This window comes from Aulostomus chinensis, chromosome 15, assembly GCF_037954235.1.
Source record: "Aulostomus chinensis isolate RoL2024-O1b breed Wild chromosome 15, RoL_Achi_v1.0, whole genome shotgun sequence".
Classification (NCBI taxonomy): Eukaryota; Metazoa; Chordata; class Actinopteri; order Syngnathiformes; family Aulostomidae; genus Aulostomus; species Aulostomus chinensis.
Window position 1 is genome coordinate 19,082,327 of NC_141334.1, and position 16,570 is coordinate 19,098,896.

At 43.0% G+C, this 16,570-nt stretch overlaps 1 protein-coding gene across 2 annotated transcripts in view; it reads right to left on the minus strand.

Annotated features, from left to right (window-relative positions):
• lhfpl7 (LHFPL tetraspan subfamily member 7) overlaps nucleotides 1-16,570 on the minus strand; it is a 99,674-nt gene that overhangs the window by 69,782 nt on the left and 13,322 nt on the right. For both annotated transcript variants that reach the window (XM_086226460.1, XM_086226461.1), the window contains exon 3: nucleotides 7,277-7,415. In XM_086226460.1, the coding sequence (XP_086082586.1) occupies nucleotides 7,277-7,415 (139 nt within the window). The remainder of the gene's footprint in view (nucleotides 1-7,276; nucleotides 7,416-16,570) is intronic.

The window sequence follows — 16,570 nt, forward strand, 5'->3', positions numbered from 1 at the left end:
TCCACTCCGTACACGGCAGTGACACTGAAAAGGTTTCTGCCATCTTAAATTTGACTTCTTTTTCTGAGCTTTTTCTTTCTTTTTGTCATTGGTTAGCATTTGTCTTTCGGTTCTGTGGTTCACTTCTCCAACACCACTCCAACTGTTAGCCTTGGACTTTCATATTTCTATTAAGGAAATGCATATTGTGATAATTGCTATTTTATCACCCAGCTTTGTGGTGACATGAATCATCTTCCTCACACAGCCATGAGAGGAAAAACACACTAAGAGTAATTGAATTGTTGAAGCGACAGGTTTTGCTAATAGACTCCACAGCTTTAATCCTGCCTGATGTGGAGAATGTAGTCCTCCGTATTAGAGGAATGATTGGCAGCTGGCAATGGGACCATCTGGGCTCCGGCAGCAGCAGCAGCAGCAGCACTGAAATAACACAGCAGGTGCTTTGATCAAAGCGGCTTCCTATTTTCATCACCATGCTTGGGAGGACATCTGCATAGCAGCTTTGCCCAGGGGAACGCTGACACAGCAGGGCGGGCTTCCTCAGCATCAGCACAATGAAACTGGATGTCAGTGAGTGGATGTGCAGAAGGGAACACATACACACACACACACACACACACACACACACACACACACACACACACACAGATACACAGTCCTCCTGGCAGCAGCCAGGGTCGGGGTAAAAACACTGGAGGACTCGCTGATGGGATTCAGATAAGAAGGCACACTTCCATAAGGTCACATAGGGAGAATCTTCAAAGAGGAAGATTCAGCAGGGACAGATGGAGCTGGATGGACTTGAGCTGGAAGTTTAAAAAAAAAAATTGGGTCCAAGGAGCAAATGATAACATTCCCTCATTCTCATTCTTTCTGCTGTAACTGCAAAATCTGCTCATTCAGAGCCAAGACCAGCTAAGGGGACTGGTTTGGATTTGAATAAGCTCTGAGGCTGAAACAGAGACGTGTGGAGGAGTATCTGAAGATATTAGAAGAATGATGTCGTTGCTGCTATGACAGGAGGCTGGTTTCCCAAGAGCCAATAAGGCACCACACACACTCATCCAAATATCAAATACTGAAATTATATAAATCAGTTGCTGCCCACGTTAGGGACTGGACCCCCAAAACAGGATGCAGGATAAATAACTAGCTATTTCAGCTGGAGCAATGGACACGAGAAACACACCGGCATAATAACTTTTTCAAGGATAAGATGAACAATATTGATCCCACGACAGGGAAATTCACTTTTTACAGCAGGAAAATGGAGTGAGTGACAAACAGAACTCACATAAATATCGAATAAAATATAAAAGATGGAAAATATTGAATTTATACACAAAACTATACACAAAGACAACATTCGCTATAAACACCTTTCCACATTGTCCAAGCCTGCCCCATCAGCAGAGAGCTCTGCATACAGGTAACTTACATTTGGGTCTTTCTATAAGGGCAGTTTTAACTTCAACGTATGCAACATTCATATCTCTGTGACGGAATCCTACTCTGACAGCTTTCACGCATCACCACTGCATCAGACCCACCTCCAGGAAGAAGGAAACAAACAGTACATATGGAATTTATTCTATAAAATGGATCCTTATCTTATAGATTTTTGTTTTCCTGTAAAATTTTGCATCTGCAAGTGTTTCTCTTCCTGGTTCTCCACGAGAACCACTGCTTCTGGCCTCACATAGAGACGGGAGATGGAATGTAGTCCAACTTAAGAGAGCCTGGGCTGAAGCGATCCCGTACTTAGATGGCCCCGGAGGATTTGCAGCATTAATTCACCAACGCGTCGACTAAAAATGCTGACACGGTTCCCCACTGCTATGTTACTACCATATATGCTAGACAACAACACCACACCAAGTGATACAGTGGAATGCAGCAACCCTGTAATAAATGTTTTTTTTTTTTTTATTTAATCTGCTTTTGAAAGGCACTGATTTGTTGTCATGGTCATTTTAGAGGCTGAAATTTACAGTTATAGAAATAATTACTGTTTGAAAATAGTTCATATTATTCTTGACTTTTCTAAACAACATAAAATTACGCTGACTTTGCTTTATTTCAAATGGAAGCTTAGGAATGCTGTAACAATAGAACAATTCTCTGTAGAAAAAAATTCACATGAATATTAATTGCAGATTTCTTCGCGTGATATCTTGAGGTAAAAGATCAGTAAAATCGGAACATTTTGAGACATAAAAGAGAACTTTCATGACGCTGCACATGAATGTTCTTTAAATTACTGACACCTTGTTCTTAAAATTGCCTTCCAAACATCCGCATTTGATTTCACAAGCAACTTCTTTTTATCACAGAGGGCTGTAACTCTGCTCTATCACTCCATGAATAAAAGCTGCTCAACACAAACATCTTCTCTTGTACAGGTAAGAAGAAAAAAAGCACTCGGTGGTTTATATTTCTTTCAAGAACAGAAAAACATAGCTTCAGGCGTCTCCCTTTCAAGTTCTCAACCCATGAAACTCCCAGAGAAGCATTTTCACACTAACACATTTCTTTGAACTGAAACACTCTTGCTTGCAGTCATATCAATAAGAGGAAGAAGAAGAAAAACAGGTCATCAGTGCTGCAAATAATGTGAGTGCATTATGTAAATGTTCTCCGTATGTTAATGTGGCTGTGACCCTGCAGGAGAGCAGCTGATACCAAGTCTGTGCAGTACATGCTTGTACATTGAGTGGAGTGTGACGTCCTTAACAGGTAATTGTACATCTGGAATCTCAGTGCAGGAATCTGAGGTAAGTAAAGTGAGGTCCCTCTGACAATCTATGAAGGATCAAGTTGATGTTACCCAGAAATGGAATACTACAGCTTTAGTGGCATTTCAGTGTAATTAAAGACTGTCTAACTGTTGTACGGTGACATATTTATGAGTGAAACAGACGGAAAGAGGTTGAGGAGTTTGACTGGAATGCTGAAAGCTGAGCATCTCCAGTGAGCGTGCCACAGCAACATCAGGTGAGACCAGAGTCTGGGTCAGTGGTGGAATTTTGCAGGTATAAGCCTCCTACTAGGGGACTGTGTCAGTCGCAATTCAGCCCCTTCCACTTTTTGCCTTAATCCAAGACCCCCTCCATAAGTAAAACGACAAACTGCAAGCTAGCAAGCTGGTAGCACCCGATGGTTGAAAAAAATGTTAATGAAGATTTGGATTGTAGATTAAGTTAGCGCTGACTGGTTCTTCCAGTGAATATCTGTGAAGATAAACAGCAAATATGAATAAACAGAGAAGTTTCCCAAATGGAGCATTGCAGCCCAGTGCCACTAGTGGGCGCCACCCATTACAACTAAGAACTGTTGTAGAAACACAAACGAGACAGTTGTCTTTTCGACTACAGCAGAGTGGCATGTCTGGTTACGTGAGACTGGTGAGACTGGTGAGACTGTGAACTAGCAGTATTTACCAGTAAGAGAGGCAAAGCCCACTTACCTCAAAATGAATAAACTGGAACCAGAGAACCTGTAATTAGGGTATTTTGGGGGGAAAGAAAAAGCAGCAAACAACCAAAGAAACATCATGGTGCTGTTTTTTGCTATCTAGTTAAATAATGCGTCTTATCTGGTAAACAAACACACACACACACACACACACACACGTGTGTGTGTGTGTGTGTGTGTGTGTGAGGTATGTAACTGTATATGTGCCAGTGTCTGATCATGCACTCCATACATGTGCATGTTTGCCAATGCCTATCCACACTAAAGCAGTAAAGCTGAACTGAACCAGATAAAACCTCACCACTTGATCGTGAGTCCTGACCAACATGCCCTCTCTGAAAAAGTCCTTATTATGAAGGTGTTCACAAAGATGGCTATACAAGTCCACACAGAGTAAAACCATCCAATCCGATTGATCCTGGCCGCTAAGACGAACAGGCTGATAAAATATGCATGACAAGAAAAAAGCACACAGAAATGTTCTGCCTCCCTCTCTTGAAGCATAAAACATTGATGGCAGCACTCGCTCAGCGCTCAGCAGCACAGGAGGTGAACCACAGGAACAGAGCGCCGAGCTGAACCAACGGCGGGTTAGCAAGTTCACTTCTAATTCTGGACTTCACCCACGGGACCCTGAGGAAGCTGTTCCTCAAAAGAAGGGCTCTCCTGGATGGACCTTGATCTCAGCTGAGTGTGTCCATGTTGACATGTAAGGGCACGAGGGTCTGCTGTCCGTGCCACTGTCTTGTACCTCCTACATCCTGAGTCATCCTAGAAGTGACACAGCAGATGTTGAACTCGAAAAACATCCCACATCTGCTGATGCTGTCTTGCATTAGAAGCCTGTTTTCTGAATGACTGTTTGCTGACCCATTTCGAGCAACATGAAAACATTATTTCTAACATCGTAATGCTGCATCACAGGATTATTTTAATAAACCAGACGTTCTGCTGGCATGAGTGAATCTAGCAGCTCGTTTACTGTCTAATTGCATCAAAAGTGTAACAGGCTACAAGTGTAAATCCTGATGCTGCATCCAAAAAAGCTTTAGCCATCTAAATGTGACAAAGTATAAAAAATACACTAATCTAATGAACAGTTAGATCCACAAAAATGATTTTACATTTTTCATGATATGATATGAAGACTCCTGTCGTATTCATATGACAAAAGCAGGGTGATTGAGTGGCCAAGTTGGTAGTCTTGTGATTCAACAAGCCATCCAGTCCAGATTTGAAGACCCTGAACACATCACGGGGCTTCACTGAAATGTAACCGCTCCTGCATCTTTCTTTATGCATGCTCCGCCCACAATGGTGTTTTAATTTCAGGTTGCCTCAGGAGTTGAAGTCTAGTTACGGCAAGAAGTGTGAGGTTTTTGACTCAGTCTAGGCAGCTGGCCAATCCCAACAGAGTGTGCTTTTCAGAGGAGAAACCAGGACCCCCAAACAGCCTGATTGTGACAGTGTGGCTGGCTGTGATTAGGAGTGTTTTTTATCATAACTACATGTAAATATTGCTAAATACCCCCACAAAATTAAGATATTACACTGGGAAAAATGACACAAAGGGAAAAAAAAAGCCTTAGAAATGGCATAGCGGCAATAGACTTTGCATTCGAGTCCTGTTCGTGACAAACGCTTCTCATGGTGATGAGAACGCCTTAGCCCGCAAGTGTTAGCTTTGGGGGAGTTGGTAAAAACGACCCAATGTTGACGTGACAGAAAACACAGTTATAAATGAAATGAAAGATGAGGGAATTCACCAAGCAGGGATGGTCGGATGACACCCCAGAGACAGCAGCACCTCCTTTTGACATGTTACACACAAATGACCAAATGTCAGTGTACTCAAAGGTTTGATAGAAAAAGATAATCAGTTGATCATCTGTTAAGACAGTCCATTAAGAGGAGGTCGGTTACTGATGATGTTTATAACTGAAATATTAAACTACAAAAATGGGGTAGGACAAGATAACTTCTGCCTCATACTTTCAAACTACTGAGATTTTTATACTAATGTTTGCAGATGATTTGTCTGCATGTGTTGATTTGTTTTTTTGTTTCTATCCTCTTCTATTTTCTTTTCATTCTATTTTAGTTTGCATTAGAATTGAGAAGAACCTCAACTGGAGTCGCTCCTCTACTCTACCTCAAAACAGACAGACACAGTAGGGCTCAGCTACAAAGTAGAAGCATATATACTTTCCAGTCCATGCAATTGGGACAATAATCTCCCCTCCCTATCGGATATTTATTTTTATTACATTTGTTAATGACCCAAGCAGGAAACACAGCGAGAGCCTTTAAAAACACACCATCAAAATGAGTCATATTCTAGCCTTTACCCTCATGTATCAGGCTATAACCTGAAACTGTCTTTAATCCAGACCAAGAGCAGATGATCTGCAACATTTTGTAGGGTGTCTTATTTTTTGCCCTCTCAATTATCTTCATCCCTCATAACTCGAGTAACGCATCGTCACATATGCGCATCGTCTTTGCCAAGATATTGTTCAAAGCGTAAGTTCAAACCAGGTGTGAACAACACTGCTGACACGCACGAAGACTCTCGAGAAAATCAACTATCTTCATCTGCATGTTTTAGTTTATCAACTCTCTTTGATTGCACACACACTCATACACACATTTTCGAGAAAACACACACTTCTCCTGATGTGCGCAACCTCCATCCATCTGGATAAGCAGAGTCAACCTGGATGCGTAACAAAAGCCTGGCTCCACTCCTGATAATGTCTTCAAGCAGTGTCTGATGATACAAAAAAAAAATAATAAAAATGCAGCATTATGCCGCAGAGTAGGATAACACTCATACAAGGCTCCATCTTGTCTTTCCCGAGTGAAACTTGATCTGAATCGTGACTCGGAGGAGTGAGAGCGTGGCTGTGTGCTCTAATTTAAACACACCATTAAGCATGTCCTGTGAAAGTTCCCACTTTGTCAATAAAGATTTAACCTACCCAATGAATTCAGCCTCTAATTATGCTTAGTTAAATGCCACATGCGGGGATTCAAATTAGCTACTCAATATTCTCAAAGATAGAGATTGCTTTGATTGCTGCTAATGCAAAACGAAAGAGGGAGAGAAAATAACAATTAAAGGGTCGACGTGGGAAACGGCAAGCAGATGAGGTGACTTGAAATTTGGTAAATCAGAAGTAATGAAAGCTTTCAAAGTCATGCTATCCTGCTGTTGTCTCGTGTCAAAAGGATTGTGCAAAGATTACGTCTTTACATTTACATGCATTAAGTAGCAATTCAGAGGGTAATGCGAAAATATATTGCTGCAACATACAACAGAAAAGTGCTTCACAAGTGTAGTAATTATCATTTAAATGGTCCAGCACCCAAGGCAGGGGTGTGAAGGCCACAACTGAGCAGCGACACGAGCCGTGGCATATTATGGGCTTTTAAAGGCAAAACCCTGACAAGACCATGCTTTGTTTACGAGACTCCTTCTGTGTGTGAATGGAAGTGGCGGTCCGATAAGTCGCATGTAGCCCTGATCCAATGACCTGCGTTAAGGAGGCGTAATTGTCTTTTTACAGCAGCCTCTAAATCTCTTCTCGCCATCCCTTCACCGCTTCATGCAGACTCTGGTTGCCTAGCAGCAGCTGTCTTGACTTGTTACTTTTGAGCGTTTTTGTTGTTGTTGTTGTTGTTGTTGTTGAGTTTTAATTCATGGCAACAAAGTCAGCTCCGCTTCACAGTTTAAAAGCAGCATTATCAGCAAACAGGTTTTATTCCTGCTATCTTGCTCCTTCATGTGTGCACCCACCTGCAGCCATCTGCATGTATCCAGCCAGGGTGCAGATCCTCCTCTCGCATCCTCCGCTGGGCAGGAAGATGGTGATGATGGCCAACAGGGAGCTGACAGCCAGCAGAGCGCAGCCTCCTGAACACAGCACCGCACTGGTCTAAAGAACACACAAACACAGAGCAGCTTCGTTTTATCATCATATATCTACTCATACAGGTAGCAAAGAAAATACAGGTGCATGATCCACTGCAGCATTTAAAAAAGAATCACAAGGGTTTGTGTGAGTGTTTTGGAGTGTGTCAGTACGTGTGTGTGTGTGTGTGTGTGTGTGTGTGTGTGTGTGTGTGTGTGTGTGTGTGTAATCTCAAAGTCAATCCTCCTAACAGGTTAATGGCTCTCTCAGCTGGAAAACTGCACTGCCTGGTCAAACAACAGGGGACTGTCCCCATTCATTACACATCCGCTTAATCACACACTGTTGCGAGCAGGAGGAGGAAAATAGTGGCACTACAACACACACACACAAATGTCGGATTCATTCACATTTTTTCTTATGAGCTATGACAGTACAAATGTATCAAAACACCTAAAAGCACGCCGGTGACTGAGCACATCATTACTGCTAACTGGAATATCGAACATGAAGTTTCTTTAGGAGAGACTTCTCACCTGTGGCTAAACGTCCTCCGGGGAAACTTCTAAATCCAGCTAAGCCACAGCGTGTTAGCACAGTGCTTGTGTGTGGATGTTTGTGTGTGTGTGTGTTTCCCACAACTGTGTCCCTATATGGTGCAGTTTGATCTACCTCTAAACCTGACTCCCCAGCTTTAGTGCACCCTCCTTTACACTATTTTTGCACGAGTGCATCACACACTAACATGACACATTAGTGATTAGCATGCAGGCGGTTCTACCAGAGACAAATGTCGAACACGCACCAGTGAATTAGAGCCCTAAAACACGTGTCATTACGGATGTCCCTGATGTGACGGATGTGAATGGAGGGAGGATGAAAGCAGAGTGATTTCCATGCCTGACGGAAGATTCAATTAGCTTGTTCTGGGTGTTTGGCAGTGAGGCAGACCGCTGGTGGCAGTCATGATTATTCTTTTGACCTTTATTTGTCCAAGTCTGCTGAACATGCGTGTTCTTCGGTGTCAACCCGCATACAAAACAGCTCACACTCATTCACATCATGGTTGCAGCTCAGCACCGGGGGAATGGCTAAGTGCCTTGCACAAGGGCACCTTGACCGGAGCAATTAAGCAGGAGAACATGAGCAGAATACAAAGAACTCCTGCAGGACGGGGATTTGATTGCAAGTCATTTAATTTGATTAAATGTATTATTCAGCTGCCATTCTGCACAGTTAATCATTTCGTGACTCGGCACGTGCCGTCTGTTATGAAGTGGTTTATTGCATTAAAGTATAACTTCACCTGGTCTGAACCCCACTATTCCACCCACTGCATTTGACAGGAAAATGCTAAAAAGGTAGGCACAGAGCTGAGAGGAGCAGGTAGGGGCTCAATCGTGTGTGTCTGAAGTCGAGTTGCCGTGATATAATCTTGCTGGGAATACGGTGTGAATCCCTGTGGTGGAGGACCTTTCCCCTCCAGAAACCCCTGAAGCAGACCGTACCACGTCACTTCTCTGAACAATCCATTTGAGATTAGAGGTTGAGGGACAGTGGAAGAACAAGAGAGAATGGGGGGGGGGGGTGTCTATGAGTTGTAATGTTAAAGCTAGCTAACAAAATAGAGTAAACATGAATGCTTCTCAACCCAGTCTGCAGATTCGGGAGTTTATAGCTTTCTTAAGGTTGGGGGGTGTCTATGAGTTGTAATGTTAAAGCTAGCTAACAAAATAGAGTAAACATGAATGCTTCTCAACCCAGTCTGCAGATTCGGGAGTTTATAGCTTTCTTAAGGTTGGGGGGTGTCTATGAGTTGTAATGTTAAAGCTAGCTAACAAAATAGAGTAAACATGAATGCTTCTCAACCCAGTCTGCAGATTCAGGAGTTTATAGCTTTCCTAAGGGGGGGGGGGGGGGGGGGGCAGAGCTGTCAGATGAAAAAACGGAAACGCAGTGAGTTGAGCTTGGTAGTTAGAATTTCTGAGTTCCCAGAGAGGTGCAATACTTTAGCATTTTTCATTTGTCCATCCATCCATCCATTTTCTACCGTTTATCCTGTTAAGGCTCGCTGGGGGCTGGAGCCTATCCCAGCAGCCTTCGGGCGAGAGGCGGTGTTCACCCTGGACAGGTCACCAGTCCATCACAGGACCAACACATAGAGACAGACAACCATTCACTCTCACAGTCACACCTACGGTCAATTTAGAGTATCAATCAGCCTTGTCCCCTCTTGATGTCTTTGGACTGTGGGAGGAAGCTGGAGTACCAGAGAGAACCCACACAGGAACAGGGAGAACATGCAGACTCCACACAGAAAGATCCTGTGCTTGAGCCGGGACTCGAACCAGGAACCTTCTTGCTGTGAGGCAAAAGTGCTAACCACTGCACCACCATGCCGCCCCTTATCCTGATTTCAATCTTTTACTTCCTTCTTATTTATTTTCCTCAGCTGTCATCAGTTCATTTATCAGCCATCCTGTTCTACACTTGTCTGATTAGTTCAGTTGTTTCTCTCTTTGTGGCTTTCTTTGTAATTTCAGTTTTGTCAGTTCAGCTTCAAGACTTTAATTTGCAACCTGTTTTTTTTTTGTTTTTTTTTACTGTCGTTTAGCCGTGAAAATAAACTCAGTTCTTTCAAGACACCGCCTGCTTATTTCCTGTACTTGGGTTTTCTGCCTGCCTGCAAGCTTTAAGACACTTTTATCTAATTCTGTAAGTCTCTTAGAAAGAGAGTTAAGAGTTTAAAAACAATAATAAAAATAACAATAATAATAATAATAATAATGATAACCAATAGGACTACCTTATAATGCAGGGGAAATCATTAAAATCCAAACTAATCAATCATTCACCACGAGGACATCAAAAGTTAAGAGGAACTCTGATCTCCAGCACTCCTGCTACAGCTGAGGCTATGAACAATGAGAGGACACTTGAAAATACAGAAGAAGACAATTGACTTCGGTGGTCTTTGTTCTTCTCGGTCCCCAGCTGCAATGATATTCATGTATGCAGAGGAACGTCTCGAGTCTCCCTGCTGCCTGATCATGGCGTGCCTCCTGGGCTCCCAGCATGCATCCCACCTCCCACCCTGCTGCTCTAAATTCAATGTGACACATTAAAGGTACATCTTATCTCATATATGGGAGAGGAACCAGGGAGGGGGAGGGCCATTATAGAAGGTACACTTCCACTAAACAATACAAGATTTGGAATGATGATCAGTATGGAAAAAAAAAAGATTATTACTTTGCTGTAAATGGTTGTAAATTGTCTATTTTTTTCCACCTAATTATTTGCAAGCTGAAACAGATTGACACACATGACATTTTCATTTAAACACCACCAGGGAGACTAATAACAGTTATTACAGAAAACAACATTTCAATTAACGGTTTTCCTAAATAATCATCTGGGTTCGTGTGTGTGTGTGTGTGTGTGTGTGTGTGTGTGTGTGTGTGTGTGTGTGTGTTTGCGTGAGAAAACAGAACACTCCTCTCCTCCACTGTATTGGCATGGCTCTGAGCAAGTTAATTTAGTTGAAAATGAGCTCTTAACAGCACTGGGCCTTTCACTGATGCTTCCTTAATAGTTGGTAATTATGTGGGGATAACTGGTAGCGCCACTCCAACAGCTGGAGCTGAAGTGGGAACCAAGCAGGGGGGGTTGAGATAGTGGAAAATTGCATAGTGAAGAAGTTTTGGCAAAAAACGTGGCAGACATATCTATACACCTTATCTGTGAGTGTGTGCGTGTGTGTGTGTGTGTGTGTGTGTGTGCGCACGCGTGCATGTGTGTGTGTGTGTGAGTGAGATGTTGCTTTGTTTGTCAATTTCATTTCTCACTTCTGGTTCATTTGTTGTTCTGTTACCTGAGTGCTCTGCTTTTGCCTTGCTGGTAACCGCAATTTCTAAATTGGATATATTATGATTATACCCTGTATGAGCCACTTAGCGTTTTATTTTGATTTTTATGTCTCCTCTGCGTCACATCATGTTTTACTGCCGGTCTTGCAGAGTTTTCCCTCCTTTTTTGAGAGTTCATGCGCTGTTTTTGTCTGTAAGTATTCATCCCCACAGCCATGTTTGATTGTCCAGTCACCTCTTTACCCAACTCGTGTTTCTCCATTGCTCTGTCGCCAATTCTGTTGTATTTAAGTTGCTTTCAATCTGGACTCTGATACATATTTCTATGACTTTTTTTTTTCTTTTTCTTGTACTTTATCTTAATGTCAAATGATTCAGATTGAGTGCAGAGTCCCAATTAAACATGAGAGGAAGAAATGAACTCACCCTGGGTTCATTGGCTATTTCGTCAGGCCTCCATTGAACCTTTCACTCTGCCTGAAGCTTATTTGTACATTTGTCAGTCTGAGTCATATAATTAGCTTCATCTTGCCCAGTGCCACTGCATGTAGCTCCACCTACTTCCATTTGTCATAACACCACCATTAACATCATGTGTTACATTGCTGATAAAACTAGAGACTAAAGGTACTATTCTCTTGTTGTAAGATTATGTGGCTCCTTCATCAAGAAACTTTATTGGTTTCTTACTTCCTTAGCTTGCTAGAGACCGATAAATGCACTCATACAAAAAAAAAACTCACCATGCAGCTGCTTTGAGTAATAAAGTGACAGTTTGAAGGGGACTCTCTGATTGCCAATTACATTAAGGAAGTCTGCGATTACACAGTACGGACCAATGAAATTTCATTGTCTCTTCAGTTGGGATTTACAAGATGGAGATGGTAAAGGCATGTCTCATTAAACACATTGCCTTTCCAAGCCTGGACGCAATACCTTCATATTTCAAAGCAAAGCTCTGGCAAATGGAAGGTTTCTGCTCTTCAGAGGTGCCAGGACGAGGAGGCAGTTAATGCTCAGCGCCGGCCCTTGACAGAAATAAACCCAGCACTTCTGAATGGCTCGCCTTTATGGAGGACAAGAGGTGAAACGAGAGCACTGCAGATCCACTGATAAGCAGACGTGACCAGTTTGCTGTATCGTGCAGCAGATCTGTGTGTGTGTGTGTGTGTGTGTATACATTCTTACAGGTTTACCATCTGCACACAACTGCTGTCTCATTCTGTGTGAATGCTTGCTTTCTCCGCCCCCACCTCTAATCAGCATTCAGCAGCGTGAGACCCCAATGGTCACAGCAAAGCACCGGCCTTGACACATTCTGCCTCGAGAAGCCCATTAGCACCATAACACCGCTTCCAAGAACATCTACGGGCCACCCGAGGTGTGTCTGCTTAATCCACCTCACACACACACACACACACACACACACACACACACACACACACATACACACACACACACACGCTGAGATTTCAGCTGTCCAGTTCTTATTTATAAACCTTATACTCTACTTTTTGGCCCAGCCCAGAGGGAGTGGCCCCATGAACGTGTCAGGGGCTTAGTGACCGACTGACTCGATGACTGGGTGAATCTCAGTTGCTCAAACATGCCTACATGAGTGACGGAGCAGAGGACATCACACTCTGGAGGTGAGGGTGGCACAAGCTGGATGCTGATGTCGCTGACATCCTGTTGAGTCAGAAATGGAGGACAAGCTAATTGCTGTGCATCCTGGTGTTTGTGCACAGACCTGATATGTTTCACCAACACAGACACGGACGAGCTAGCGGTAGATTTCAGGATGATGTGGGGACAAGGGTACAAGCTTGGAGGCCTTGTCTAGGGTTGTTGGTGGCGGACTGTCCCGTGAACAGAAGCAGGAAGCAGAAATAGCATGCTTATAATCTCTGCTGGCCAAGAGAGTGACCCGACTGATTGCTGATGCCACAAGAAACAGTTTTTTTATTTATTATTATTCTTTTAGTGGGTAAATCAATTCTAGTTGGCCACTAGCTCAAATGTCTCAGTAGCGATTAAACATGAGATGTCAGAGATGTGAGCTTCTGTGGGGAGGGACAGCTAAGCTAATTAGCAGGCCTCAGCACTCACCAGCAGCTGCGACCCTTCATAGAGAATTGTCCACAGCTAACCGTTGAACATGAGGTTGGCAATAATTCTATGAGACATCTAGAGCTTTCCCAGTTTATTTACTGGCATACTCCAAGTTTCAACTGCATACTAACAGAACTTGATTATCATATAGTACACAGATATTAGTGTATATTATTCATGAACACATACTCACACTTGCACATCCAGGTCCAGGTTTAACCCAGTTTGCCTCGGCCTGTATCTCTGCTTGTCGTGTGTTGTATACCGTCACCCCCCCAGTACATGCTGAGTAATGAATCCATCTCCCCATTGATCTTCAATGGGAGGACACAGGGAAAGGGAGTGTCTTACAGATAAGTGTGTGTGTGTGTGTGTGTGTGTGTGTTTGTGTGTATGTGTTTATGTGTGTGTGAGCAGCCTGTGAATGGCTGACCAAGCTGTGTGTGCTGTGCGATGGAGAGGATATGAGAGAGTGGCGAGCAGAGATTAATCACTTGACAAATGGATGAAGGGTCCACTCATGCCTCAGGGACAGACTGCAGATAGGATGTGACACACAGGAGCCTGCATCATTGTTCCCTCACGGACACACACACACACACACACACACACACACACACACACGCGTAAGATCTGCATGCGCAATCACCAAATGTTAGCATACAAACATGTAGGTTAAGATGAACATTCTGCACGTCTTCTGCCATTTGTTCAATACAACTACTTGACAGGACCACTTGTACAACAATATAAGTTTCATCCACGCTGTTGCTGCAAGACTATGATGTCTCCACAACTTTAGCTTAGAATAGAGTAAATCACCAAAGTGTTAGCTGGACTGCTGTGAATTTATGAGCAGACATATCGACGGTGTCCAGAGGATGAAGCGTAATGACTTTGAGGACCCCCTGACTTCTTCTCTAGTGCCACCAGCAGGTTTTAGATTGGAATGTTCAATAACTATTGGATATATTTCCACACAATTTGGTGCCAACATCCATGGTCTGTGTAAGAGCTGGGGATCCTTTGACTTATCATCTTGCACAATTATAATCTGAAATTTTCAATATGTCTAGTATTTTGGTCTGCATGCTTAAAGTTTAGCCTTGCTTGGCACCCTGGAGATGTTCATACCTTCATCTTGGACTTAAGACCAAGTTTTAGCATATGAATGCAGGGATGTGTGAGGGAAGGAAGTTGGTTCAGAGTCTGTGCGTGTGCTTTTGTGTGTTTGTGTGCGTGTGTGTGTGTGCGTGTTGTAAGGTGTGTTGTTTGTGTGTATCAACACTGAGGAACAATCTTCAACACACCTTTCAGCTTCAAAATTCTTCAATCAATCCTTGTCAGCTGTCAAGATAGTTTCAGTTTAAATGGACTATTCGGTGAGTCAACTTGAAATCAATACACGTGCGCCCGCACACACACACGCACGAACGCACGCTGCCATCTTCCTTAGTGAAGTCCACAGGTTAATCACCAACATGATCTGAAAATTGTTCGTCTCTACTCAGCAGAAACAAACTATCCAAGTGTCCTAAGGTGTCGAGCCGTCTGTCATAAAGGGATATGTTTATTTCTTACAGTAACAAGCAGATTAAACCCAACTGTAATATTCAAAAGAGAAATACAAGGAAATATCAGACATTTTCATCTGTAATAAAAGTGACATCGTGACACAAAATGTGTGCGATGACACATATTGTGTGTGATTATAATGTTACAAATATTATATCAATTTTAAAGGCAAACACCAATTTTTGGGGAAATACACTTATTGGCTATAATTATTAGTGCCATACAATCAGACTGAGAACCCTCTCCCCTCCCTGATTGCACTATGGCGCTCCAGACCACTTGAAGACGCAGAGAAAATGTCCTCAAGTCCTCAAATACACTTTTCTACAAAACTCCCCTATGAATAGAAATCGGATTAAGTGTAACATTCACTGGGAAAAAAAATGTGAAAATTATGAGATGTTGTTATTCTGTTACATATGAATGTGGATCTGCTTCAGCCGCCTCTGCCTCCTCTGTGTCTATTCCGGTTCACACAGGTCAGGTTCAGTTTCCAGGTTTGTCGAAAAGTTAGCCATGATTAAGAGTCATCAGCAAACATTTTTTTTTGGACTTAAATTCCGATGGGGCTTTTTAGGTGCTTCATCAGATCAACGTGCTCCATCCAGAAATAAATTCTGGGTATGTATTGGACTGTGAAATAACGACATCTTGACATTTTTTTAAAAAGTCTTTTTTTCTTTTCAGAAGAATCTTAGGCAAAACTTTAGACTTTAGTTCTGTTAATACAGGCAACCTCTTTGATGTTCTTTCAAGAAATCTTTCAGAACTGGTCCTCTGCTAACGTTCATCGCAGCAGAGCTCACTTGATACAAGCAGTCTGATGGGTGCCTGGAGCTCCATGCTGCACACAGAAAAGACAGTAGAGTCTCTGTCTGATTTCCTTGCTCAAAAAATGATGGTCAATCATCATTGGAGTGTTCCTTTAAATTAGGTTTTGGTAGGTTTGATCTCATAAATGCGGCTACCCATCCATCCATCCATTTTCTACTGCTTATCCTGTTCAGGGTCGCAGGGGGCTGGAGCCTATCCCAGCAGCGAGAGGCGGGGTTCACCCTGGACAGGTCACCAGTCCATCACAGGACCAACACATAGAGACAGACAACCATTCACTCTCACAGTCATACCTACGGTCAATTTGGAGTATCAATCAGCCTCGTCCCCTCTTGATGTCTTTGGACTGTGGGAGGAAGCTGGAGTACCAGAGAGAACCCACACAGGAACAGGGAGAACATGGAGACTCCACACAGAAAGATCCCGTGCTCGAGGGCTCGAACCCACAACCTCCTTGCTGTGAGGCGACAGTGCTGACCACTGCACCACCGTGCTGCCCCTGATATGCAGCTACAGTTATAACATTTCAGTTTTTGATGTGTAAAAAAGTAACATTTGGACCCATTTATACATATATGATGCTGATTTGGTTGCGATTGTTTCCATGAGTCTAATGGTGGCCTTTCCGGCTACTCTCAGGTCGTTGAGATTTTCCGTCAGTATCAAGTCTTCTTTGCGATTGAACACACAGATTCGGTTTCCGCAATTCTTCCATAGCGCTCGTCAAAGACTGTTTTCTTCCTTCTTTGAACTACATGGACGAACAGTGTAAACAACACAAGAAACGAT